At 51.4% G+C, this 27,608-nt stretch overlaps 1 protein-coding gene across 2 annotated transcripts in view; it reads left to right on the top strand.

The window, feature by feature from the left end:
* The window catches only part of DENND3 (DENN domain containing 3), a 54,715-nt gene that overhangs the window by 5,215 nt on the left and 21,892 nt on the right, over positions 1 to 27,608 (top strand). For both annotated transcript variants that reach the window (XM_081504182.1, XM_081504183.1), the window contains exons 2-15: positions 2,612 to 2,891; positions 3,428 to 3,543; positions 5,302 to 5,444; positions 5,646 to 5,757; positions 11,304 to 11,423; positions 11,665 to 11,883; positions 14,715 to 14,830; positions 17,739 to 17,894; positions 19,650 to 19,746; positions 20,533 to 20,636; positions 21,158 to 21,357; positions 23,100 to 23,621; positions 25,257 to 25,516; positions 25,635 to 25,805. In XM_081504182.1, coding sequence (XP_081360308.1) covers positions 2,612 to 2,891; positions 3,428 to 3,543; positions 5,302 to 5,444; positions 5,646 to 5,757; positions 11,304 to 11,423; positions 11,665 to 11,883; positions 14,715 to 14,830; positions 17,739 to 17,894; positions 19,650 to 19,746; positions 20,533 to 20,636; positions 21,158 to 21,357; positions 23,100 to 23,621; positions 25,257 to 25,516; positions 25,635 to 25,805 — 2,616 coding nt within the window. The remainder of the gene's footprint in view (positions 1 to 2,611; positions 2,892 to 3,427; positions 3,544 to 5,301; positions 5,445 to 5,645; positions 5,758 to 11,303; positions 11,424 to 11,664; positions 11,884 to 14,714; positions 14,831 to 17,738; positions 17,895 to 19,649; positions 19,747 to 20,532; positions 20,637 to 21,157; positions 21,358 to 23,099; positions 23,622 to 25,256; positions 25,517 to 25,634; positions 25,806 to 27,608) is intronic.

Here is a 27,608-nt window from a genome sequence, read left to right on the forward strand (position 1 = left end):
GCAGAGCAAAGAGCAGGAAGAAGCACAGCACTGTGACACAGGCGCGTGTATCGAGGCGACCGAGGACTTGAGGCATGAGCAGCTTGGGCACCCTGGCTTTGGAAGCAGGCCAGCTGCTGCCCAGGTGCACAGGCAGTGCAGGGGGCCGGTCGGACCCGGGACACACGCACTCTGGGGTCCCTACATGGGACTACGTAGTGAGGATGGTAATAAGCAGAAACAAAGGCATTTAGGTCTGGCTTCCCAGGCGGTGCTGGTGGTAAAGAACCAGCTTGCCAATGCACAAGATGTAAGTTCGATCCTTGGGTCGGGACGATCCCCTGGAGAAGGGCATGGCAACCCACTCCAGTTTTCTGGCCTGAAAAATTCCATGGACTGTGTAGTCCGTGGGGTCACAAAGAGTAGGACATGACTGAGCGACTTTCACTTTCACTTTACTAGCGACTGAACAACAACAAAAGCTGTCTCATGCTGTGTGGAGAGGGCTTGTTTGTTCCTCTGATTATGGACTGTGATCTGTTCCAGGAGCTGTTTCACCTTGAGGTGAGGTGCTGCCCAGTCTCTGTGGATGTAACATCTCACATGAGGAGGAAATAGACCAGCATGTTTTCATAGTGAATTGGTCCAAACTGCTGGAGTTTGATAGGAAAGTTTTAGAGAAGATTTTATACGTGTGAAGACAAGGTTTCCTTTCATGCATGATAGATGAAGACTTTAAATTATACAATAGGGATTTCCCATGTTTGATATTGGTTCCTACTGACCAAGGACCTACTGGTCCTTGGCATTAACTTTTCCCCCTAAGAATAAGGAAACTGTTATCTGAATTCAGATTACATCTCACGAAAATGAGCATGTTGAGCTTAGAGTGTATTTACTGACTGAAAATGCTGTCATTATAGAAGTCCTTTGAAGTCTGGGTGTCCCCTGTTATACCTCTGATTCTTATTGAAATGTTGTTGCTGGCTGTTCCTTCTCTGCCAATCAAGGTCACATTTTTCTGGTGACAGTGGTGTTCTTCCTCATGCCATTTCTAGGGTCCCTCAAAGGCCCTAGGATACCTACCCCCCACCATGCCCCGGGCCACCTCTTTCCTTCCCTACCTTTTATACCCAGAGAATCCTGCTTTAAACTTGTCTATCTTTAGCTGGCTTGACATCCCTTCCTTCTCACTCACAGACTGAGGTTCATAGACCTTCCTCGGAAGATCTGACATCAACCTGGTGCCAATGTTTGTTTAGTCCTAACTCACCAAAAAGAACTCCATCACGTATTTAGTTTGATAGGAAAGAGTTAGAAGATGTCTTATGTTATTTGGGGGAAGAGTTTTTTTGGGGAAGATAAAAGCTTAAAAAAATCTTGGACCAAGTTGGAGCTGAAAAGAATTGAGGCCAAAAGAGCCCCTTTTGTGGATCCTGGGACGGTCGTGTGGATGGAGGGAGGAGGCAGCTCCTCTCTGTGTCCATCAGGGCCTCCTTCACTCCTCTTTGTGTCCCTCTGCATCAGAGGTGACACAGCCAACGTGCGTGGTGGCCTGGCTGGCATGGCAGTCTTGTTGTTCAGTTGCTAAGTCGTATCCGACTCTTTGTGAGCCCATGGACTGCAGCACACCAGGCTACCCTGTCCTTCACTATCTCCTGGAGTTTACTCAAACTCATCTCCACTGAGTCGGTGATGCCATCCAACCATCTCATCCTCTGTCGTCCCCTTCTCCTCCTGCCCTCAATCTTTCCCAGCATCAGGGTCTTTTCTAATTAGTCAGTTCTTCGCATCAGGTGGCCAAAGTATTGGAGCTTCAGCTTCAGCATCAGTCCTTCCAATGAACATTCAGGGTTTATTTCCTTTAGGATTGACTGGTTTGATCTCCTTGCAGTCCAAGGGACTCTCAAGAGTTTTCTCCAGCACCACAGTTTGAAAGCTTCAATTCTCTGGCACTCAGTTTTCTTTATGGTCCAACTCTCACATCCATACATGACTACTGGAAAAAGCATAGCTTTGACTCTATGGACCTTTGTCAGCAAAGTGATGTCTCTGCTTTTTAATATGCTGTCTAGGTTTGTCACAGCTTTTCTTCCAAGGAGCAGGCTTCGGGCACGTGTCAGCAAATGTGTCTGTGTGTATCTGATAAGACGCAGAGCCCTTCTCGGGGCTCACCCTCCACATCAGCCTCTGAGGGGGCTCAGGAGCTTCCTGGGGGCCCACGGAGGTTGAGCACTTGAACTGGGTCCCTTCTCTTAGTCCCTGAACTCGCCTCTTGAAAGGGAAGCTCAGAGGGGCCAAGTAATCTGCTGTGGTTCCCACGGCACTGGGATCTGATCTCAGGTCTCTATCACGGTGCCAGAGCCTTGGAGCCAAGGGGCCAGTTTGGTGTCCATGTCAGTGGCTGAATGACCAGGCTCTGAGAGGGTCTGTTGCTCGCTGAGCGAGGGCCTGAGAGTCCCTAAAAGCAGGTCTTATCATCTCGAGCTGCTGGTGGGAGAAGCCAGGCACATGCTGCTGAACTCGCCTGGGGTTTGGGGGCTGGATAGGCCAGAAGACAGGCCGCGGATGCTCCCACGAGAGCTGGACAGAGCCGGCCTTCGGTGCTGACTCTCATTTCCGCCTGCCTTAGGTCGCCCAGAGGAAGGGAGTCAAGGGCCCGTCTTCTCTGGATCCGGAGGTACTGTCGGTCTTCGTGCCTCCTTTTGTCACGAAGGAGGACAGTCAGCCGGCCGGCGTGAACTGCATGATGCTGGGTAAGAACAGAAAGCGCTCCTTCAGGAAGAAGAGAGAGAGACCCAGAGTGGAGCCGGGGAAGGGCGTCCCTGGCGGCGCCAGGGGCCCAGACCCCGAGGACGTGAACATCCCCAACGGCGTGGACCTGCTCGCTCTGCCGCAGCTCTGCTTCCCAGGTGCGCACAGGCCAGCCTGTTCCTCCACGGGCCAGTTCCTGCTGATGAGCAGGCTTCTGTTCTGGCTTCACTTTCTCCCTGGTTTGCGAGAGAGGTGCAAGCGTCAGGTGTAGAGAACTGGGGCCAAAGGACTCAACAGAAGGGCCTGTCTGGAGGTTCCACCGAGAAATTGATGGGGTTTCCTGGTCTTGGGGATTAAAACCTTCAGAGGCTGGGACACCCCTCCCCCGCTGGGTTCGGGACCCAGCCCCTATTCCAGGTGCAGCCTGAAGGTTCTGCCTGGGGGCCTGTCCCCCTGACCCTTCACCAAGTCTTCAGAGCACAGAGCACCAGCAGAGACAGTGCTGCTGGGGGAAGGGCGGGGGGGATCGAGGGAGGTGCTGCACAGCCCCGGGAGTTAGCATGACTGGCCGCCAAAGAGCCACGTGTGACCACGGGGTGGGGGGACGTGTTCTGTCGCTTGTGGTTACCCCAGGCCTCAGGGCGGACCCCATGTGGCTGGACTGAGGCTCCTTCTTTCTTTTCTCTGCCTACAGGGGGGTTGTGTGTGGCCTCTGAGCCCAAAGAGGACTGTGTCCACTTTCTGGTGCTGACTGATGTCTGCGGCAACAGAACCTACGGTGTGGTGGCGCAGTACTACCGACCCCTGCACGTACGTGGTTCACACAGCTTCCTTCTGAAACTGGGTCTAGGTTGTGGGGTTATTTTGCAGTGAAATACACATTACGTGGCAATCACCATTTTAATCATTAAAAAATGTGTAGTTCAATAGCATTAAGTACGTTCGCAGTGCCTTGCCACCATGCCCACTGTCTAGCTCCAGGACATGCTTATCACGCCAGAAGCTGGTGGGGTCTCAGCTCTCTGCCTCTGTGGCTTTGCCCGTTATGGACACTTTGTGTCGGTGGGAACGACACGTGTCCTTCTGTATCTGGCCTTTTTCCCAGTTAGTGTGATGTCTTTGGAGCTCATCCATGTTGGAGCATGTATCAGGGCTTCACTCCTTTTCCATGGCTGCGTGATGTTCCACGGTGTATGTAAACCATGTCCTGTTCCTCAGCTGAGGGAACTTGGGGTTGTTTTCCTGTGTGTTAGGTGCCTGGGCTTAGGTTTTGAGAAGGTGACTCAGCCATCAAGCATTTGGGGCATGTTTCGTGGGCAGGGCCGCTGTGTGTGACCCAGCTGGCCTTGGGGAGTTTGTAGGGACCATGATGGACCAGAAGGTACATGGTAATCGGCTGCCTACTTCCAACCCCGAAGAAGACTCCCCTAGGGCCCAGATGGGGGTCTCTGATATCTTTGACATAGTTTAAAAATTTTTTTTATTGAAATATAGTTGATTTACAATATTGTATTAGTTTCAGTATGTGGCAAAGTGATTCAGTTATACATATATATGCATATACTTTTTAAGATCATTTCCATTATAGGCTATTACAAGATATTGAATATAGGTCCCTGTGCTGTACAGTAGGTCCTTGCTGTTTATTTTATATGTAGAAGTATATGTATTTTAATCCCCAAATCCTAATTTATCCCTCCCCCTTTACCCTTTTGGTCACCATAAATTTGTTTTCTGTGAATTTATTTCTGTTTTGTAAATGAGTTCATTGTCTCATCTTTTTAGATTCCACATATAAGCAATGTCATATGATATTTGTCTTTCTTTGGCTTACTTTGCTTAGTATGATAATCTCGAAGTCCATCCGTGTTACTGCAAATGCCATTATTTCATTCTTTTTTATGGCTGAGTAATATTCCATCGTGTATATTCACCATATCTTCTTTATCCGTTCATCTGGGAAGGGCCACTTAGGTTGTTTCCATGTCTTGGCTATTGTAAACAGTGCTGCTGTGGACCTTGGGGGGCCTGTATCTTTTGGAATTATGTTTTCTCCACACACATGGTGGGCCCTCCGATATTGTGCCCTTTGTGAGCTGTGCAGAGACCTGTGCCTTTAGGAACCCTGCCGCTGTGTTCTTTTCTGGCAGACATCCCCCTATCATGGGCTGAGGCCCCTCCTGCCCCCTCCTCAGTCCACAATGCCCACCTGGCTCCCAGCTTTCTTGAATATTGGGGCCCCCTTCTTGTGTCTCATTGTATCCTAACTGCACCCCTCTCACTGAAGGCAGCGAGCTTCTCCTGGGCAGGGTTCAATCTTACCGTCTCTGTAACCCCAGCACCTCACTCAGAGCGAGCTCCCCACGGGCTCCGTCAGTGCTGGTGGAGAGGTTGGTGTTCTCTCGCGTGAGGCAGTGATGCAGGCGGGACCGGCCAGATGTGCTGCGACACGGCTGTCCAGCCCCCGACCAGGCTCCTCTATGTCTGGAGGTGCCAGCCCCACTGAAGATGGAGACCGAGATTTGCCAGGATTTGACGGGAAGTGATGGTGCTGTTGCTTTTCTCCAGGACGAGTACTGCTTCTACAACGGCAAGACGCACTGGGAGGCGTTGGGGCCGGGTGGGAGCATGGCCGGCTGCTTCGTGCCCTTCGCGGTGTGCGTGGTCTCCAGGTTCCCCTATTACAACGCCCTCAAGGACTGTCTCTCCTGGTGAGTCTGCACCCGCTCCCCGGAAAGCCTGCCTGCGCCCTGGGCAGCCGAGCTTCTGGGCTCCCACACCCAGAGTGCTCCCCTGGTGGTGAGAAGTCCTGGAACTCCTGGAGCAGAGATTTCAGCTCTGATTAACAATGCAGAAGACGATGATTGGATGCTCGGATTTATTTTGTGATTTGATTTTTCTTTCAATTTCAGTTTATTGACTCATCTGAAGTTCTGTAAAGATTTCGAAGTTGACAATCACATAAAAGATTTTGCTGCAAAGCTATCTTTAATACCTAGCCCGCCGCCTGGACCACTCCATTTGGTAATTAAATCAGAATTATCTTGTTTGTTTCCTTTGCAAATAGTAAAAGTAATATGATGAAGATGGTTTATTATGTATTTTTAATTGACATATAGTTGATTTACAATGTGTTAATTTTTGCTATATAGCAAAGTGATTCAGTTATATATTCTTTTCCATTCTGATTTATCATAGGATATTGAATCTAGTTCTTGATGTTGTGCTGTTGGCCCTCGTTATCCATTCTGTATGTGTAGTTAGCATCTGATAGTCCAAAACTCCCACTCCAACCCTCCCCAACCACTCCCCTTTCGCATCCACCCGTCTGTTCTTACATCTGTGAGTCTATTTCTGTCATGAATAGCTTCATTTGTGTCATATTTTAGATTTCACATGTAACTGATATCATACGGTATTTGTCTTTCTCTTTCTGACTTAGTCTGGTAATCTCTAGTCACATTCATGTTGCTGCAGAGGACATTATTTCATTCTTTTTTATGGCTGAGTAGTAGTCCATTGTATATAGGTACCACATCAGTGAAGATGGCTTAACTCTTTTAAATGATTTTAAGTTCTAGCTTTGTTTAAATTTTGCTTCTCAAGTTCCTTATGGAAGCATTTTAGGCACTGTGTCCAAAGGTTAGGAAAATAGAAGTAAATTAGGAAATTTGTCTTCTAAAAATTTAAAAATAAAATTTCAGTCTAAAGTCAAATATTTCAGCCTGAGTTTTGTTGAGTGGCTCATGATTAACAGATATTGAGCTAGTAATAGGTCCCTTTGGTGGTTAATATGTTAATTCATTACTGGCTATTCAGAAAACACATCAAATTTACTTATATTACAAATCCCCTCCCCTTTTTTTGGTCATGAATATGAGGTTTATATTTAACTTATTGATGTTTTTTCTTGTCTGATGTAGTTAGTAAAAAGCAAGTGGTTTGGTTTTTTTGTTATTCATAGTGCCCTTGTGTATTTAATTGATAGACAAGGGTTTCCCAAACTGGGTTCTGTGAAACACTGATTGAGATGTTATTGGCTCTCTCATGGTGGGAGGTTTCTGGGTTAAGGAAAGTTGGAGAAAGACAGACTTATTCCCCTTTTGCTGAGTAACATGCCACACTGCTAAGCTGTGTGATGAAACTTGTTTGATGAAATGATTTCCAAACTAATTTAACTGTGGGATGCTTCCTTCTTTTGAAGGCAAACATCTATTAAATAAATGTCTTGAAGTACATAGTAAGTGTTAATTTCACTCTGGTAGTTCCTTCTGGAAGATTTTACCTATACATCCTGTTTTTCTATGTTTTGATTATTATGGATAGTTGAGAAATTAATTTATTAGGATATTTGTGATTATTATTTATTATTAAAGTGTATACATTTTTGTATTACCCTAAACCCAGCAGTCTGCTCGGGAGGGACATCCCACCAAGTACATTCCTGGCTCAAGGCAGGGCAGGATGTCTGTCTGTCTGGGTTCCAGTGTCAGAACCCTTTGTGGGGAACGTTTGTTGGATTTCCGTGTCAAGCAGTCATCTTTACTCTGTGGATAACTGGTACTTTTGTGCAGTGAAATCATCACAGTTTATGTTTTTACTCTAGAAACTCAACCCCTGCTCACTGAGGTTCTGCTACAGCAGTGAACCAAACCCCCTGAGTTCAGAACAGTGTTAGGGTTACCTATAATTTGTATTAGTCAGCCTCTAAGCATAGGTCATGTGTAAATAGTACTTACACCAGTTTTCTGTATCTTAGACTCTTGGAGTAGTTAATACTTTGTTCCTACATTTCTACCACCAAGAAGCTTACTGGGGAAAATTTTTTTGGGGGGATGGGGGGCATCTTCTTGATGCCTCTTTGCCCCAAATCCACCCTCTCAGTCACACCTAGGTCCACCTCCAGCAGCTCTTTCCAGTTCCCCTGCTACCATGGTTCTGGGCCACCAACTTCTCCCACCTGCACGACTTAGGGAACCACTGGTCTGTCCACTTTCACTCGTTTTTTAAAGTTTTTATTTATTTATGTATCTGTTTTTGGTTGTGCTGGGTCTCCGTTGCTGCAAGTGGGCTTTAGTTGTGGTCGGCCGGGTTGCAGCGCACGGCCTTCTCTTGTCGTGGAGCGTGGGCTTGCAGTGCTCAGGCTCGGTAGTTGCAACTCCTGGGCTCCAGAGCACAGGCTCAGTATTGTGATGCATGGGCTTTTAGTTGCCCCGTGGCATGTGGAATCTTCCCAGAGCAGGGACTGAACCCATGTCCCCTGCACCGATGGTGGACTCTGAACTACTGAACCACCAGGGAAGCCCTCCACTTCCAGTCTTGACCTTGCGTTCAGTCTGTCCTTTGCACAGTGGATAGAGAGATCCTTAAACTCTATACTTTCCTTTTGGACTTAAGACCCCTCACTGGTTTCTCCCTGGTGCCTCCACCCAGACCTGCCTCCCCTGTGTCACCACCCGGCTCCATCCGCCGCACACACTCCTGGCTCACTGTCATCCAGCCACACTGAGCTCCTGTCGTCCCTTGCATAGGACCCTTGCACGTGCTGGTCCCCCTCCAGCTCCTGCCACTCTCTCAGGCCTGGCTCAGGTGCCGGGTCTCCGGAGCATCTCCTCTCACACTGTGCAGCATGGCCTCTCGCTCTCCTCGGAGCTCAGCACAGTAGCAGTGTGGGCCTGAGTCAGCCTGTTTTCTTGAGTGTGCCTGGAGGAACGTCCAATTCCTCCATTGGACTCTGGGCCACAGGAGCACAGAGGCCGTGCTCAGAGCTGCGTTTTTAGCACTTGGCTGCTGCCCCACAGAGCACTGTTGAGGGAATGAAAGACAGGATGTTCCGGCATCACCAGCAGTGCTGAGTCAGGGCCTGCGTTTTGGGGCTCATGGTTTGTCATGGGCTACGTTTGGATCAGACTTGTCCCTGGGCTCCTCCACTAACAAGTCTAATTAGCTGTGGGGTCCCAGTTGGTATGATGGTCATTGTCTGTCATAATGGGTGTTGTAGAATTGTGGCTGTTGACTGTTGTGAAGAAATCTAAGAGGTCAGTTTCATCTGATGCAGGAGCTGATTAAGCAGTGATTTCCAGAACCCACTGCAAACCAGTGTCAGACACCCCATCTGCCTGTGTAAGAGCCCTTGCTGAGTGCACCTGTGTGCCTGAGGCCAGGGGAGGCTTAACCCTCCTGTTCCCAGCTCTCCACCTCTTCAGAGGGAACCTATCTTCCTCCTTCACGTCTGCCTTCTGCTTCAACCTTTAACACATAATAAGCATCTTGTGAATGTGGGATTTGAATTTGAAGTATCATTTTAAAATAATATCATTTAGAAAAATAAAGTGTCCTTAAAATTTTTTTTGAATTCCATATCTTTAAGGAGCTTTGGGGCATCCCTGGTGGCTCAGGGGTAAAGAACCACCTGAGGTGCAGGAGCTGCAGGAGACTCGAGTCGAATTCCTGGGTTGGGAAGACCCCCTGGAGGAGAGCTCGGCAACCCACTCCAGTATTCTTGCCTGGGAAATCCCATGGACAGAGAAGCCTGGTGGGATGCAGTCCATAGGGTCGCAAAGAGTTGGACATGACTGAAGCAACTTAACACGCTCGCAAGGAACTTTGACTGTTAAATTGAAAATATAAGCAAATACATAGTAAGTAGGAACCACAAATAATGTATACTGGTTAAGATTAGTTTGAACATGCATGATCAAGAATTTGTGCTAATCAAACTGGATATTTGGGAGGCAGTTTACCTTTGTTTTGTCAATGAACAATTTGCTGTTTAATTAAACAGTTTAAGGGAGTCTGGCTGAAAAAGACATTCAGTTCAGTTGCTCAGTTGTGTCCGACACTTTGCTACCACATGGACTGCAGCATGTCAGGCTTCCCTGTACATCACCAACTCTGGAACTTCCTCAAACTCATGTCCATTGAGTTGGTGATGCCATCCAACCATCTCATCCTCTGTTGTCCCCTTCTCCTCCCGCCTTCAATCTTTCCCAGCAACAGGGTCTTTTCAAATGAGTCAGCTCTTTACATCAGGTGGCCAAAGTATTGGAGTTTCAGCTTCAGCATCAGTCCTTCCAATGAATATTCAGGACTGACCTCCTTTAGGATGGACTGGTTGGATCTCCTTGCAGTCCAAGGGACTGTCAAGAGTCTTCTCCAACACCACAGTTCAAAAGCATCAATTCTTCAGTGCTCAGCTTTCTTTATAGTCCAACTCTCACATCCATGCACGACTACTGGAAAAATGACAGCTTTGACTAGACGGACCTTTGTTGGCAAAGTAATGTCTCTGCTTTTTAATATGCTATCTAGGTTGGTCATAACTTTTCTTCCAAGGAGCAAGCGTCTCTCAAATTTCATGGGTGCAGTCACCATCTGCAGTGATTTTGGAGCCCCCAAAAATAAAGTCTCTCACTGTTTCCCCATCTATTTGCCATGAAGTGATGGGACCAGATGCCATGATCTTAGTTTTCTGAATGTAGAGTTTTAAGCCAACTTTTTCACTCTCCTTTTTCACTTTCATCAAGAGGCTCTTTAGTGTAGGGAATATGCTATGCATAGGCCTGTACTATAATTAACAGGGCTTCTTTGAAGAATAAGAACAACTTTCTTATAACCCCCAGGCGAACGGCTGGGAGCAGTAAAAAGTACATCGTAGAAAAACATCTTGAAAACAAGATGTTGAAGTACTGATGTGACTGATGGAAAACCGTTAGTGACTGTTCTCCTGACCAGAGCCTTGAGGGAATTGCTGAGAAAGGTCGTCACTAGCTGAAGAGCTAAACAGAGTCATGAAGAGCCTGAAGGTTTGACATTGAGGACTGTGCATTGTATATCTTTATCCTCAATCTGAGATTGTATAAGACAGATATCTCTAGAGCACCTACAAGGAAGTAGATATTAGTAATAAAAAGCATTCAAGTGTTAGGATCTGGGCTTTTGCCTGCGAGTAGCATCAGCCCCCTGATCCCCACTTTATTTCTGAGTCTTATTTTTCCTTATTCTTCTGCGGCACCACTCCCTCAGGTCGGTTCGTTGTTGGGCTGATCCCAACACTTTAGTTCTTCTTCACTTTCTGCCATTAAGTGTGGTGTCATCTGCATATCTGAGGTTATTGATATTTCTCCTGAAAATCTTGATTCTAGCTTGTGTTTCACCCAGTCAAGCATTTCTCAAGATGTATTCTGCATATAAGTTAAATAAGCAGGGTGACAGTATACAGCCTTGACATACTTCTTATCTGATTTGGAACCAGTCTGTTGTTCCATGTCCAGTTCTAACTGATGTTTCTTGACCTGCATACAGACTTCTCAGGATGCAGGTCAGGTGGTCTGGTATTCCCATCTGGTATTCCCAAAAGACATTAGGTCCTCCATTTGTCATGAAACGTTCCTGGGAGTTCTGTTTATCTCTAGACGGTTTTATTTCTGTGACATTGAAGGTGACCACATGAGTCTTCAAAAGTATCTTCTAACTCAGATGCTTTCTGAGCCCAAATGGTGAATTTCAGTGCCTTTCAGCCTCTGCTGGAAGCAGCTCCCTGAGCCAATGATGGAAATTGGTTGTTGCAGATATTTAACATGAAACCACTACAGATTGTATTTCCCTCGAGAGCGGACCCCGAAAGCCCCCTCATCGACCTGGACCTTCACCTGCCCTTGCTGTGCTTCAGACCTGAGAAGGTGCTACAGGTAAGTGTCCCTCCACACCTGTGAGCGTCTCATGCTAACTGACTTAATGGAACATCAGAGAGAGAGTCTTACTTTTTTGCTGAAAACCAACTTTCACCGCAGAGCACACTGTTGGGGTCAGGGTGGTCTGGGTTTGGGCAAAGGATCAGGGGAGCCAGGTGGGAGCTGGCCCGTGTCCGGCCTCCCTGTGCAGCAGCCTCACAATGCTTCAGGCTTGTGCTGTCCCCCACATGCCCCCCAGATCCTCACCTGCCTCCTGACGGAGCAGCGCATCGTCTTCTTCTCGTCCAGCTGGGCTCTGCTGACGCTCGTGGCCGAGTGCTTCATGGCCTACCTGCACCCCCTGCAGTGGCAGCACACCTTCGTGCCCATCCTGTCCAGGCAGATGCTGGACTTCCTCATGGCTCCCACCTCCTTCCTCATGGGCTGCCACCTCGACCACTTTGAGGAAGTCAGCAAGGTGAGCACCCACTGCTGGATTCAGGGTGCTGAGTCACGTGGGGACTTTCGGAGGACGCATGGGGAGCTGCTGGGTGGCGAGGGCGCACACAGAGGACTGGGGTGGCTCCAACACAGGGTACCAATGCGCCCTCCTTGTCTTCGGGGTGCGCTCAGGGCCCGCGCTCTGAGCGTCACACCTGATGCCATTTCTCAGGTTTTCAGAGAGGTGAGGGCAGGCGTCGGAGTCAAGGGAACTGATTTCGAGTGTCTCCTCTGCTGTGTACTAGTTCTGTGACCCTGAGTGGCTTACTGGCCTTTGCTAAGCCTCAGCCTCCTCATCTGTGAAGTGGGCACAGCCGCAGCCTCCTGGCCAGGGTTCTGGCTCAGGAATGTTCTCTGTCCCTCCTGGCCAGGGTTCTGGCTCAGGAATGTCCCCCATCCCTGCTGGCAGGGGACTGGGCTTGGTGGACGGGGACCACCATGATATCGTTCCATATTTTCCATTTTCACTTTTATTGATTAAGCCTCTGCTGTTCATTAGTACCATGAACCTACTTCCGAGATAAATGCATGTGCATGCTTGGTGTCCAAGGGGTCTATGGGCCTTGCCGAATCGAGTGGCTGTTTACTCACTCGGGGGCAGACCTGAGTCCTGACAGGACACTGCTGGCCGCAGCATCAGGCAGCATTGGGGCACACAGTAGGTGCTTCATATGGGCAGCTGTTTTTGCTGCTCTGCCGATGGGGTGCATTTCAAAGGGGAGCTCAGGCTGTGTACATCGCCAGCAGTAAGAGCAGATTGGGTTTTCTTAAAACAGCTTTTCTTTCAGATACCATTTACATACCGCAGAGTTTCCTGAACTAAAATGTACAACTCAATGGCTTTTAGTAACTTGGTGGAGCTGTGGTGACTAATTTTAGACTTTTTGGTCAGCCCACAGAGAAACCTTGCCTGTGTTAGCAGTCACCCCACCACCACCACGCCCCCCAGACCCTGGCCACCACTGCCTGCTCTGTGGATCTGCCTGTTCTCTATACGTGAATTTTACATAAATGGAATCGTTCAGTGCGTGGTCTTTTATAACTGGCTTCTTTCACTCAGTGGTGTGTTTTTGAGGTTCATCCGTGTAGCAGCACTTTATTTTTATTGCCCAGTAGGGTTCCCTTGAATGAAGAGACCACAGTTGTTTATCCATTCATGAGTTGAGGACATTTGAGGTTGTTTCTGTGTTTTGACTGTTGTGAACAGTGAAGCTGTGAACACTCACATACAGGTCTTTGTGTGGACATGCGTTCATTTATTTACCTTGGTACCCACCTTGGTACACACCTGGGGGAGAAATTGCCGGGTCCGGTGCTAGTACTGTGTTTAACCATTGGACAGATGTCCAGGCTGTTGTCCTCCGCAGCTACCTGGATCACCGTCCCTCCAGCACAGGGAGGGCTCCGGGTTCCTGCCTCCTCCCAGCGCGTGTCACCTGTCTTTCTGCTTTCAGCCCTCTTGCTGGCTGGTTTTCATGACTGGCATCGTGGAAGTCTTTTTCTTGTGCTTATTGGTAGTTGGTTCAGGGTGGGTTCTCATGTAGCTTTTTAATTTTAGTTTCTGTTAACATGTAGTTGATTTACAGTGTTGCGTTTGTTATTTCAAAAATTTCTCAGCGTGTGCAGAACCGGAGAGAGGAGTGGAAGGGTTGCCGTGCGGCCCTGTCTGTCCTCGGGAGTCATCCGGTTTTTTCCTGGTGTTTGCAGCAAAGCCCGGCTGAGCCTGGTGCCCCTCCTTGGGGTGGAGCCGGGATGTCTGTGTTCTTGGCAGACTCGCTGACTCACTCACTCACCAGGGGACAAACACGCTTTGGGAAAAGGCCATTCAGACCTTATGGAAGGAACGGAAAAACGTCACTCTTGAAAATGAGGAAAAAATAGGCACGCTCTGGAGTTAAAACTGTTTCTTTTCTTAGTCATCAGGGGAAAAACCGCCTTGGTTGCGTCCCTTCAGGAGGGACACTTGTAGGCACAGCACTGGCTCCGGTCCGCAGTCGTGAAGGAAGTCCTCCTAGCGGCCCCCCTGCTCCGGGAGGCGTCAGGGCAAGGCAGCAGGTCTTGGCTGAATGCGTTTGGCATTTGGATGTTTTCTTGATGGTGCTGGGCACATGGACGGGGTCCTTGTGAAAGCTGGGCATTCACACGCTGAGGATGCCTGTCCCCTCCAGTGTAGTTCTGTGCTTTGGGGGACGTGTTTGTGTATACTTCATGTGACACGGAACATGCTTTGAGAGGCCGGCCCGGCAGGAAAGCCAGGGAGAGTTTGGCGTTGTGTTCCCGGGACAGTTGAAGTGCAGAACTCGGGTGTGTGACTCAGTATTTGTGTGTTGCATCACAGATAAGACTTCACAAGTAAGCCATACACACGTCTCACGAACTCTTGAGCGTGTTGGCTCCCTGAGCCCAGGGCCTATCCATGCTCTGGTCCTTGGGGGTGGGAAGCTAGCTGGGCAGCCTGCCGGGCACCCTGAGTGTCGAATGTCGGGGTGCTCTAGCTGGAACTCTGGAATGTCCTCTCCGGGCTCCCTGAAGTGGTCCACGGAGTGTTTGTACCAGGGCGGGGGAGGCCTGACCTCATGTGTTGGAATCTTGACTCAAGGCATGTTTAATCACCTTAGCTTATTAAGCTGACTTATGGTATGCATTGCATTTTGGAGCCGATAATATAAGGCTTTGTGTGCATTTTAAATATACGATAATTTAATTAATGATGACTTAATCTCAGTGAATGCAAAATGTATCTTTGTGTTTTCAAAGATGTATACAAATTCAGATTCTTACTTTGATCTTTACAAACTTGTTTTATAGGAAGCCGATGGTTTAATTCTGATAAACATCGACAATGGGAATATCACCTACTCTAACAACGAGGAGGTTGATGTTCCCGACATCCCTCTCCTGGCTGCACAGACGTTTATTCAGAGGTAAGGGGAGAGATTGTGTGTCTTCGGGAAAGTCTTGCTCAGGTTCGTACTTGCCACATCTGAGTATCTTTTCCACTCTTAATATTAACAGATGGTTTATGTATTTAATGGGGCTTCCCTAATGTCTCAGACAGTAAAGAATCTGCCTGCAAAAATAAAAAGGAAAGAATCCACCTGCAATGCCCGAGACCTGGGTTCCATCCCTGGGTCGGGAAGATCCCCTGGAGAAGGGAATGGCTATCTACTCCAGTGTTCTTGTCTGGAGAATTTCACTGTCAGAGGAGCCTGGCGGGCTACAGTCCAAGGGGTTGCAAAGAGTCAGACACGACTGAGCGACTAACACTTTCACTTTTTAAAAAAATGTATTTAATAGTTTGGAAATTATTTGTGAATGCTTAACTATAAAAGTTAGTTTTCTTCATTCTGATCCTGTCTAAATACTAAGTGGCCCCTGGACCAGGGGACGGTCATACCCTTGGGACACCTCCCAACTCTCTTCTGGACTCATGACCTCTGAAGTCCTTTCTCCTCCATTCATTCCTTCATCCATTCACTTACCAGATATGTGTCCAATGCATTGGGCAGGGTATGTGTGTACTGAGCAAGCCGACGTGGCCCCTGCCCCGTGGCACTGCCGGTTGGGGGACCCTGACGGCCGTGACCCACTGCCCTTCCCTGGGCAGGCAGCTATTTTCCCCTTTTGCCCCGCACCACCCCCCCCCCCCCCCGCGCTCTCTCTTAGCGTTCTTATTTTTCCCTAACTGTCGTGGCCATCTCTATGACTAAACTTCATTAGCTGGGCTTAGGCCTGACATGCTTTTCCCAAAGAGGGCGGGTGATAACTGGTGAGGGCCCCGCAGGTCCCTCGGCCTCTGTCATGGTGGGAGAGGCCTGGCAGCGAGGGGCCACCCCATGAGCTTCTTCTGGGGCGAGTGAGAGGAGGTGTGGTCACTACTTATGCCAGGACGAAGGTGCATCCAGGGCGGGCGAGGGCAGAGCCAGGGCCCCCTCGGGGGGTCCTATAGAGGGACGTTCCCCTCTTTGGAACCTAATAAGGTGGTGGGAGAAATTGTGCTTTTAGTCTCCCAGCCTGGGTGTGGACCGCAGGCAGGCCTGGTGTGGAACTCGTGGGAGACCCTTGCAGGGTGAGGGGCGGGGGTGAGTGTAGCAGCTGCTGCTGGCCGTCTCCCATCCGTGCTGACTGTCCCCCTTTATCTTGTCTGCTGCTGGGAGGTCAGACGCAGGCTGAGCTGAGGCCTGAGAGCAGGGGAAGGAGCGGGTGGTCCTCTGTTGGCTCCCTGACGTGGCTGTTCTCATCTGTGCCTCTTACTGTGTATCAGTCACTGCGGCCTGCTGTAACAAACGCCTCCTAAGCAACAGACATCTACTGCCTCCCAGTCCTGGAGGCTGGAAGTTCAAGGTCAAAATGCCAGGAAGGCTGGTTCCTCCCTGTGTGTAGACGGCCGTCTCCTTCCTGTGTCCCCACGTGATCGTCCCCCCGTGGGCGTTGTCTTCTAATCTGCTCTTATAAGGATGCCCATCATATTGGAGTAGGTCCAGCCTCGTGACCTCATTTTAAGTTAATTGCCTCTTTGAAGGCCCCAACTCCAAACACAGTCACACTGTGAGCTCCTGGGGGTCAGGACTCCGACATGGGAATTTGGGGGAGCAAGCAGTTCAGCCTGTCACATCTTGGTATTGATTATTCCCTCTACCTGGATGGTTTCTACAGTCGATGGGAGTGCCACCTTTATCAATGTTCCTTCCATCGTAAACAATCTCATAGCACCCAGATCCTGGGCTGTGGGTGTGGAGGCCTGCGTGGCTGGCGGGAGGAGCTCAGGGGCCCAGCCAGGGGGCCTGGTGGAGTGTTTCCCTGTGTGAGCTCAGAAGGCGAAACCCACATTCCTCACCGTCTGGTTACTTTCTGATAAGCAAAGTCTGCATTCCCCGATTTTTGAGTACTGATCTTGGCCACTGTTTGGCAAAGCTTCTCAAGTGTTTGCTTGGGTGGAGCATATCCAATAAGATGCTCACATGTTCTTGTGAGAATTCTAGAACATTCCCAGGGTTCTTGCTTGGTCAGACCCCCAGAGGTGGGGTGTGGCGTCTCAGGCTCACCACGAGGGGCTGTTTATAAACATGAACTCACCTGTAGAGGCTGGGGGCATGTCTGTGAAGGGCCCGGGGACCGTGATCCGAGCCATGGCTGTGGGCCTCCTCTCGGGGACCGGGGTGCATGAGCGCCCACACACCGTATTTGGTGGGAAGACGCCCCTGCGCCTGGCAGCCCTGTGCCATGCTGTCTTCCTCGCCTTGAGCAGACTGTGTGTTTGCCCTGTCCCCCTGCCCCGCCGGATCTCTAGACGTGTCACGTGGGTTTATTTGCATGCTTAAAGCCTCTGGCTCTCTCCTTGGTGTCTGAAGTCACATCTAAAAGTACAGCCGTGGGTGGTGCTGGGGAGGCAGGGGTCCTGTGTGATGAAGACTTCTGGGAGCCCCTGTCCCTGAGAACACCCCAATGAGTGGCCATGCCTCAAGCGCCCACACCTGCCCAGACAGGGCCTTCCCTCCCAGGCCCGCTGGAAACCCTTTGGCCGTTGTGGAAGAGGGGGTGTTGCAAAGGGGGATGGGACGACTCAGCTTGGATAAAAATGCGGGTGGTCCAAAGACAAGGCCTTTGTGGGTTCCACACTAGTGAGCTGTTTGTGTTGGGACATGAATAGACTCCCATTAAATAGACTCCGTTAAAAACCGGTATGTGTTTTTAACGACACCCCCTCTCCATCCCCTACCCCAGTATTGATAGGTGTTCTGAGCATTACCTAAGAAGGTCAGTTTAGCTCTCCCTGGAGGATTCTCTCTCCTGCCTGTGAGCAGTGGTCACTGTTCCTCTGTTCCTCTCCAGGGTCCAGAGCCTTCAGCTGCACCATGAGCTGGACCTGGCTCACCTCTGCACCAGCACGGATGTGAACGAGGGCCGGGCCTCCAGGCGGGCCTGGCAGCAGCAGCTCAACTGCCAGATCCAGCAGATGACCCTGCAGCTGCTCGTCAGCATCTTCAGGTATTTAAAGCCCCTCCAGGGTCGTCACCCGGGCCCCAGCCCGCTCCCAGTTCCACACTGGCCACGGCCCCAGAGCTCAGGGACTGAAATCCAGGACTGACGTGGGAGAGGCCCCTGCACCCAGGAGGATCCCTGGGAGTGTGTCAGCCTGCCCGGGCTTCCCACCCCCTCCTCTCTCCTGCAAAGGACCACTTTGGGCGGTCAGCCCTGGGTTGAGGGACAGATGGATTGTTTCGGGATTGCAGCCCATCCGAAGGAGAGCCCAGGCTGGTTAGCACCCAGGACTGGCCCCCGTTAGAAGCTTTTCTTCTTTCTCCCCATCGCCGTCACCTTCAGCATCGGAGTCTGTTGTGTGTCGCTGGGAGCCAGCTCTTGAGCCCAGTCGGTCGAGTGGACAGCACAGTGTGTTTGCAACACCGGGATGTAGTGCAGGGTCCAGTGGTTGTTCTGGCCTAAATGTGCAGTCCTTTAAGGAATGTCTGATAGATCCATGCCGACATTCATGTTAGCTTTGTGGCGAAGTTATCGGTAGGAAAGCCTTCAAGCCTTTTTTTCCTTCCAGCTCTCTCTTCTCTGCTTTGTCTTGCAGCCTCTCTCTCCCCTCCCTCACCCCCTTGCTTCTCCTCCCACCCTCAGGTCATGTGTGGCAGGGAAGGTGACAACACCAGGTCCTCTTCTGATCTGGACGGACCCAGCCTGGGAAGGGTTTAGACCAGAGCTGGCCGACTTAACGACACTGTGTGATTCAACATTTTAATGGTTGTACTTTTTAGCCATCTTTCCTTACATAACGCAAATTATCTATTAGGAAAAAATAGGATGTTACATTATAGATGGGTTGCATTAGCTCTCTGCTTAAGGCACTATAATTTGTGTGGTCGTAGAAATGTTTTCCTTTTGTTCTTTTAATATGGAATCTTTTATGAATGATATTTCCCAGGTGGCGCTAGTGGTAAAGAACCTGCCTGCCAATGCAGGAGACATAAGAGACACATAAGAGTTCAATCCCTGGGTCAGGAAGATCCCCTGGGGTAGGAAATGGCAACCTACTCCAGTTTTCTTGCCTGGAGCATCCCCATGGACACAGGAGCCTGGTGGGCTTCAGTTCATGGGGTCACAAAGAGTTGGACACAGTTGAGCGTGAGCATGCAAGCTCGATGAGTTTAGTTCATTAAAAAGTGGACAGCATGATTCTAAAAGTTGATTTCCCCTAGATGAAGTCATGTCCCTCCTCACAGGAGAAGGAAAACATTGAACATGCTACACCTGAATATGTCCTGTATGGTTATTGATTCTGTTGGCAGCTATCACGTGAGATCTGGGGCATCGTGTGGCCAAGTCCCCATGGAATGCACATTTGGAGGTGGCTGGTAGGGGTCCAGCTGGCAGCCAAGCTGGGCTAATACCTAAGGTCTGTCTGCCCTTCCTGTGTCACCACCCTGAACTCAGTCTTATTAGTGTGAACAATTATGGACGATCGCATCTTCATTTGAATAAGGAGCTAAGGGGCTCAAGACAGAGCCCCTTCCCCCCGGCCCATCCCCTAGAGCTTCATTCCAGTTGGAGGAAAGCTGTATTGAAGTGACAGGACAGCCTGACCACAGGTTATACCCAAACCCTTGAGGCTCAGAATAATCCTTGTGCAGACAGGGCTTTTCAAAGTGTCTACTCCTTGCCATTATTTTTCTGCTAACAGCAGTATGCTTTTCATGTGTTTAAAAACATTTCAACACTTAGACTGTCTTTCTTCATCAGGGAAGTGAAGAATCACTTGAATTATGAACACAGAGTGTTCAATAGTGAAGAGTTTCTCAAAACAAGAGCTCTAGGGGACCAGCACTTTTATAAGCAGGTGAGAGGCGTGTGGGGTTTGTGTGCATGTGTATATTCCATCCTTTGCACTCTTCTGTGCTTAAAATACTTTTCACACCCAGGGTTTCCAGCATCTGTTAATACTTTATTCTGTGTTTTAGCTTTTCTAGAAGTTTGTTTGAGGTGGGTCCTGCTGATCCTTTGCCCAGCTCTTATTTCCTTAATTGGCTTTTTAGAGTGATATACATGTAACTCAGTGCACCCATCTTAAGTGTAGAGTGTGCTGAGTTGTGACAAGGCCTGTGCCTAGTAGCCCCTTCCTCAACCTGGATCTGGACGCTTCCTGTCAGCCCGCACAATTCCATGCCTTTCCCATCACTGCCTCCTTCCCTTGGCTGGGCCACATCTGCTCTCCCTGGGAGCTGAGTTGGAGGTTGTTCTGTGTGAGTCTGTGGATGGGCAGGCTGGCTGTGAGGTGGGCGTGTGGGGGAGGCTCTCCTGGGATCTCTCCAGGAGATCCCAGAATCCATGACTCTGCTGCTGCTGTCCTGGGGGGCAGGGTGGTTTGGACTTTCGAATTTTTTGTGATTTTTCAAACGCAAAGAGTGTCTGATTCTTTGAGATTGGCTGGTGAGGGATTGAGGAGGATCTTACTTTAGATTTTAATGAACTAAGAAAGCTGCCTGTGTTGGGAACTTGGGTCTAGAGGTGCTGGTGAGAGGCCTCGGTGGGTCAGGAAAGGGCCACTCTTGCAGTGGCTGCAGGGGCCCTGGAGGGTCAGGACAGTGGAGCAGGCGCAGTGACCACCCCTCGGCGTCTCTTGCAGGTCCTGGATACCTACATGTTTCACGCCTTCCTCAAGGCCCGGCTCAGCAGAAGGATGGACGCCTTTGCCCAGATGGACCTCCACACGCAGTCTGAGGAGGACAGGTGTGCATGTTATATTCTGAAGGATGCGCCGCTCTCTGGGGGTCCGGACGCTCAAGCAGCAGTTATCTCTGGACGGATGAACGATAAATCAAATCGGAGGAGCCTCACATTTAGACGTGCACGAGCTGGCTAGCAGGCCTGGTTCCTCCCGTGCAGCTCTGTTTCCTGGGGGCTGGGGGAACACTGAACGTGCCCGCAGTGCAGCTCTGGCTCTGCGTTCATGCTGCTCTCTCCCCGTCTTCCTTCTCTTGCCCTCCCTACATCTTCGCTGTTTCCTGCCTCCTCTGTATTGCTTTTCCTGAACTCCTCAAACATGCATCACTGTCAACAATGCCCTCGTTTATCCTGTGTGTCGAGACCTCTCCTGGGGGGTGTGGCCTGCACTCAGCCAGGCAAGCTCTCGCCATTTCTCCCTCGGCCCGGGAACACTGGACACTGGTCACCACACTTGGGAAAATGCCCAGTTGAGCCTGTTCTTTGATTGTTATCGTACATGTAAGATGTTGAGATTTTCCACCCAGGATGAACGGGATGCTCCTGAGTCCGAGGAGACCCACAATCGAGAAGATGGCCAGCCGGAAGTCCTTGGCCCCGCACGCGGCCCACCGGCGCATGGTGGTCAGCATGCCCAACCTGCAGGACATCACGGTGCCCGAGCTGCCGCCCCGGAACGCATCGCTTCGGAAGATACAGCCCACGGAGTGTGGGAGCAGCTGCACAGGTGGGCCAGCCACGCCCCTTCCGTGGCTTTTCCCAGTCACGTGATTCTAATTCCACCAGTTGCTGACAGAAGTCAGAGCTCATTCCAGGAGAAGGGAATGGGCTTTTTTTTGTGGGGGAGGGTGGTTGGTTCTGTTAGTTTGATTATTTGAAATATTTTTAGAATATTTATTTTGCAAACTGTGTTCATTATAGAAAATGATTTCTTGTCTGTATTTTCCATCACCCGGTTCCCAACTGCCGAAGACCACAGCTATTCACGATTTTCATGTCTTTCATACATGTGTGGGTATATGCGTGTATATGCGTATGTACCTAGGAGAATCATGTTTATGTGCATCACTGTCTAATGAGGTGCAGCAACTATTAAGCCTCCAGTGATTGTCGGGCCCTTCCTAGGTGTCGAGGTACACAGGAAGCCAGTGCCCCCGCCCCCATGGAGCTGATGATCCTGGGATAAGGCAGACGATAGAAATGCGTAACACTAGTGGGGGGATAGTTGAGGTGTTCAGTGTCGTGACACAGAGGAGACCAGGTCAGGGGTGGTGACAGGCAGGGCTATGGGGGTGGGGAGCAGTGCTGTGGTCTTGGGAGGTGGATGCTGGGGGAGGGCCATGCCGTGGGAGGCAGCGGCTGCATCTCCACCCACGTGCAGAGCGTCCGCTTGGGGTCTCCTTGCTGGTGAGTTGCTGTAAAGCCCGTTTGGACGTGTGTGAGCCCACACGTCCTTCCCATGTGAGCTGCAGCGAAGCTGGTCACGTGTGATGCCACTTGAGGGTGCTTGGGGCTTCTCCTCGCAGCCCCAGGGAGGGGTCTCCACCCATCCTCAGTGGACGGAGAAGCGGTGGGGAGACCTGGACTGTGGGCGGAGGCACCAGGTACCAGCCAGGCGCCTCCTGGTGCATTGGCCCGAGAGCCGGAGGCTGAGGGAGGAGCATGTCCTTGAGGCCATGAGAGGCTGCGTGTTCAACCCCTTCTGGAGGCCCCTGGTGGGTCTGAGTCCCCTGCGCAGCTGCCTGTGGGCTGTGTGACCCTGGGCAGGTTGCTCCGCCTCTCTGGGCCTGCATGCCCTCTCACGTAGAGCATTGTGGGGCTCTGCACTCTGCACTGGGCCTGCTTGCTATAGGAAGGTGTTCCATTGCCTCTGCCCTCTGACCCTCCCCCAGGCTCCTCCGCCATCCTCCAGGCTTTGTTCTGAGGCCCCACCTCCTTGGGGTGAGCTACCTCCTGCGGCCTGGCCTTGTCCACTGGCACTACCTGGGAGCCACGGGGGTTACGTTGTGGAAGACAGTGGTGTGACACACAGCTGGTTAGGTGTGACATGCAGCAGCTGTGTGCTGGGGACCAGTGGAAGACTCAGCCCCCACACCTGTGAGATGAGTGTTGCAACAATACCCATGCACAGAGCTGCTGCTAAAGTAAAAGAAACGGCTATTTAACAGGGCTTGCCTGCCTGGCAGGTACATCTCAGCCTAGGTTATTAGCTTAATCCTCCAGTGAAGACTCAGCATCACATGTTTCAATTTAGCCATCAGCAGTTTTAGCAAATAAAATAATGCTGTACTCTCAGGGTGCCACGGGAGGCCGCTGGGGGCCCCCTTCAGCGCAGGGTACATGGGGCTTCCTGGACACGGTTCCTGCTCCATGCTATACCCAGGGCCCAGAAACAGCAGACTGCTGGGGCGGGAACGCACATCTGCCTCTAAGGTCTGTGCTTACCACTCACTTCCCCTTCACCCCCAGTTCTGGACGTGCCTCCCAAGTTGACACACACCTTCAAGATCCCGGAAATCCACTTCCCGCTGGTGGCCCAGTGCGTGCAGGCATTCTACACGGACTGTGTGGCTCAGCTGAGCAAGGCCATGGGCTCGCTGGCCCCCGAGAACTCGGTGCTGCTGGCCAGGTATTTCTACCTGCGGGGGCTGGTGCAGCTGATGCAGGGCCAGCTGCTGGGCGCCCTGCTGGACTTCCAGAGCCTGTACAAGACCGATGTGCGCGTCTTCCCCGCCGACCTCGTCCAGATGACCGTGGAGTCCCTGTCGGCGCCCGAGCGCATGCAGGCTGAGCGCACGCCCGAGCTGCGCCGGCTCATCAGCGAGGTCATGGACAGGCCTGCGGATGCCCCCAAGACTGACGACCGTGTCAAGAACTTCGAGCTGCCCAAGAAGCACATGCAGCTGGATGACTTTGTGAAGAGGGTGCAGGAGTCAGGCATCGTGAAGGACGCTGGCGTCATACATCGGCTGTTTGAGGCGCTAACTGTAGGTAGGAGGACGTCTACGGCTGGGGGCGCCCTGGACGGCAGGTTGGCCCAGCCACGGAGAGCCTTGTGTGTGTGTGTGAGTCGCTGAGTCGTGTCTGACGCTCTGTGACCCCGTGGACTGTAGCCTGCCAGGCTCCTCTGTCCATGGGATTCTCCAGGCTAGAATGCTGGAGTGGGTTGCCATGCCCTCCTCCAGGGGGTCTTCTTGACCCAGGGATCGAACCTGGGTCTCCTACATTGCAGGCGGATTCTTTACCGTCTGAGCCACCTTTGCCTTCCAGAAAGCCTCATGGTGGGGGCTTTACCTGCTGACGGACCCAGCAGCTAGCCGAGGGAGGCAGAAGGTCTGGGGAAACTTGGTGATGTTGGTCCTGGGGGACCTGCTCACGGTGAGATGAGACCTCCCTCCCACATGGGACCCACGGCTGGGATGGGAAGGTTCCTGCGTTTGGAGCAGGCGTCCAGCAGGTAATACAGACCCAAGACCACACAGAGTGGCACAGCGTTGGTGGGGCCATCTGCCTGGTGCCTGCCCACCAGCTGGCAGGGCTTTTCCTTCCAGGCCTCAGTCTCCCTGTGACTGAGGGTCCCACAGCGGTTGGGCCTGTGTGGAGGGTGGAGCACAGGAAGTGTTATTAGACGCCACGAGGGAAGAGCATGCCAGCTCAGGGGGTTTCCAGCCAGGATGACTGCCTTGTCCAGGAAGGCTGCCCATGGGCCCTCTATCTGGGTTTTGAAGGATGGGTAGGAGTTTTCTGGTCTGAGTACTGTAGACCAGCGTGTACAGAGGCACATTACTACATGTTGCCACTGTGTTGGGAGGCTAGAGCTTGACTGGAGAAGGGCCTGACCTTGGAGGAGTTGGCCTCATGAACACGGGGAGCCTCCCCCTGGGTGTGAAGTGAAGCAGGCCTCCGGGGGGCACTTCCTGTGCAGGGTGTGAGTGGCCTGCTGAGGACAGAGGGCAGACAGATCCATGATGCAGAATGGAGCCATAGGAGCCAGACATGGGGAAGTGTCAACTCCAGCTGAGTGGGAGTTGGGGGTGGTCCCAGCTCCGTGTTACAGATAGCGAAGCAGGTTCGCTCCGTATCTTGCCTGTAGTCACACTGCTGAACAGCAGTGAAGCTGGACTTTGGATTTGGGTCTCGCTCCAGCTCTAGAGCCCCTGAATATTGAACATTTGGGAAGGTTACTGAATCAATTAAGATCATCATGCTTACAAATAACGATGTATTTGTTCACGTTTGGCTTCAGGCAAGGCTTGATCCAGCGCTGTGGGAGTGTCCAAGGATCTGTTAGTGTTAGCTACACCCTTGGACTGACTCCAGGATGGCTGCCCACCGGTTCCAGAGGTGGCACAGGACTTGGTCCTTGTCCCAGGGTCCCCACCTGGTGCCCCGAGAGGCACTGTGACTGCCTGCTTAGGTAGGGGCTGGAGAGGACAGATGGACTCAGCTCAGATCAAGTGCCCCCCTGCACACCTGGGGAAACTGGGTGAGAAGGGGATTCTTTCCCAGGTGGTTCCCGAGCAGGTAGACTTAGGTGCTGGTGCCACCTGCTGCCTCCTGTGGTTAATGCGCAGCGTCCTGGTTTCTGTGGCTTTAAGAACCTCTGTTTTTCTTTATAAAACTAAGGGCACCAGAAACAGATTGACCCAGAAACGTTCAAAGATTTCTACAACTGCTGGAAGGAGGCGGAAGCAGAGGCGCAGGAGGTCAGCCTGCCTTTGTCGGTGATGGAGCAGCTGGACAAAAACGAGTGTGTGTACAAGCTGTCGCGCTCCGTGAAGACGAATCGCGGGGTGGGCAAGATCGCCATGACCCAGAAGCGCCTGTTCCTCCTCACGGAGGGGCGGCCGGGCTACGTGGAGATCTCCACCTTCAGGAACGTAGAGGTGAGGACAGGCCTGGGGCCACCAGCCAGGGGCCCGCCCCCACATGCAGCTCCTGTTCACCCCGGGGCCCTGCCCAGGCCGTCGTCTCACTCACCCACCTCTCGTTGTGCCTTTGCAGGATGTCAGAAGCACCATGGCCAGCTTTCTGCTCCTGAGAATTCCCACTTTAAAAATCAAAACGGTGTCCAAGAAAGAAGTCTTTGAAGCCAACCTGAAAACGGAGTGTGACCTCTGGTACCTCATGGTGAAGGAGATGTGGGCCGGGAGGAAGCTGGCCGACGACCACAAGGTCTGGGCCCGGCCACCTTCCTGTCCTCACCTGGGGCCCAGGGCTCTCAGTGATGCTCAGCCCAAAGCCTGGATGGCTTGGGCCTGGGCCTGGGCGCAGTGTCTCGTCAGAGGGCACTGAGGATGCTGTGCTCCACGTGACTCGCTGCAAGGCCCTGGGGTGCGGGGGGAGGCCTTGGGGGCAAACACAGCGGCCAGCCTGCAGGGCGGTATGCGTGGACCTGGGCTTGGCCTCTGATTCTGCCTCCTCTGCTCCACGTGAAGCCCAGGGAGGGGAGCATCGGGGCTGGACTCTGGCAGATGTGAGCTCAGCTCTCAGCTCTTTCCCTTCAGGGGGTTAGGGTTCTAGTCGGGGGTGTGTTAGGTTCCTTCCATAGGGCTATGTTTAAAATCCTAGGGAATTCTGTAGCTTCACTTACTTTGGGCCAGACTGATGGCTTTAACTACAGCAAGTTAAGACTTCCTAGTCATGAAGGGTACCTTGGACAGAGGTAACACACAAGGACACACCGGGGTGATGTTTGTCGTGTCTGGATGGCAAGAGGAGACAGGAAACCCACAACAGAGTGGGCAAAGGGTCCAAACTGGGAACTCATATGGGGAGCAGTTTGTAAGGTTCTCGAGAGCTGCAGCTCACTGGTCATTGGGGAGACGCAGGTGGGGGTGGCAGCCACCCAGTGCAAACTTCAGGAAGAACGTACGTCCAGTGGTGGAAGAGCTGCCCTCTGTGATGGACGTTCTGTCCCTGGAGGAGCATAAGGTCAAGGAAATGGAAGGAGGTTTCTGTTTAAAATGAGAAAGGGAGGACTAGGTCCTAAGATTCCAATGTTTTCTGACTTTTGGCCTCTGATTTTACGGCCACTTGGTTATTTAGCACAACCCAGGTTCTTGCCTGGAGAATCCCAGGGACGGGGGAGCCTGGTGGGCTTCCATCTATGGGGTTGCACAGAGTCGGCCATGACTGAAGTGACTTAGCAGCAGCAGGTGGCTCCATGGTAAAAACTCTGCCTGCCAATGCAGGAGATGTAGGTTCGATCCCTGGGCCAGGAAGATCCCTTGGAGAAGGAAATGGTAACCCACTGCAGTATTCTTGCCTGGAAAATCCCATGGACAGAGGAGCCTGGCAGGCTCTAGTCCATGGGGTCACAAAGAGTCAGACATGACTTTGCGCCTAAACAACAACAAAGCACATTAAGGCCGGTCGGCCGGCTGGTGCCTAACAACAGGTGTACAGGCTCGCATCCCGCCCACCCTTTACAGGGACCGCAGCTGCCTTTGCCATACACGCTAGAACTGCTCATTGTGACAGACACTGTATGGCCTACAGACCCTAAAGTGTTTACCACCTGGCCCTTTATAGGAGTTTAGTGACACCTGGTATCAGTTCAATTCAGTTCAGTTCAGTCGCTCAGTCGTGTCTGACTCTTTGCGACCCCATGAACCACAGCACGCCAGGCCTCCCTGTCCATCACCAACTCCTGAAGTCCACCCAAACTCATGTCCATTGAGTCGGTGATGCCATCTAACCATCTCATCCTCCGTCGTCCCCTTCTCCTGCCTTCAATCTTTCCCAGCAACAGGGTCTTTTCCTATGAGTCAACTCTTCGCATGAGGTGGCCAAAGTATTGGAGTTTCAGCTCAGCATCAGTCCTTCCAGTGAATATTCAGGACTGATTTGCTTTAGGATGGACTGGTTGGATCTCCTTGTTGTCCAAGGGACCCTCAAGAGTCTTCTCCAACACCACAGTTCAAAAGCATCAATTCTTCGGCGCTCAGCTTTCTTTATAGTCCAACTCTCACATCC

This window comes from Giraffa tippelskirchi, chromosome 6 (assembly GCF_054371585.1).
Source record: "Giraffa tippelskirchi isolate mGirTip1 chromosome 6, T2T-mGirTip1v1.2.pri, whole genome shotgun sequence".
Classification (NCBI taxonomy): Eukaryota; Metazoa; Chordata; class Mammalia; order Artiodactyla; family Giraffidae; genus Giraffa; species Giraffa tippelskirchi.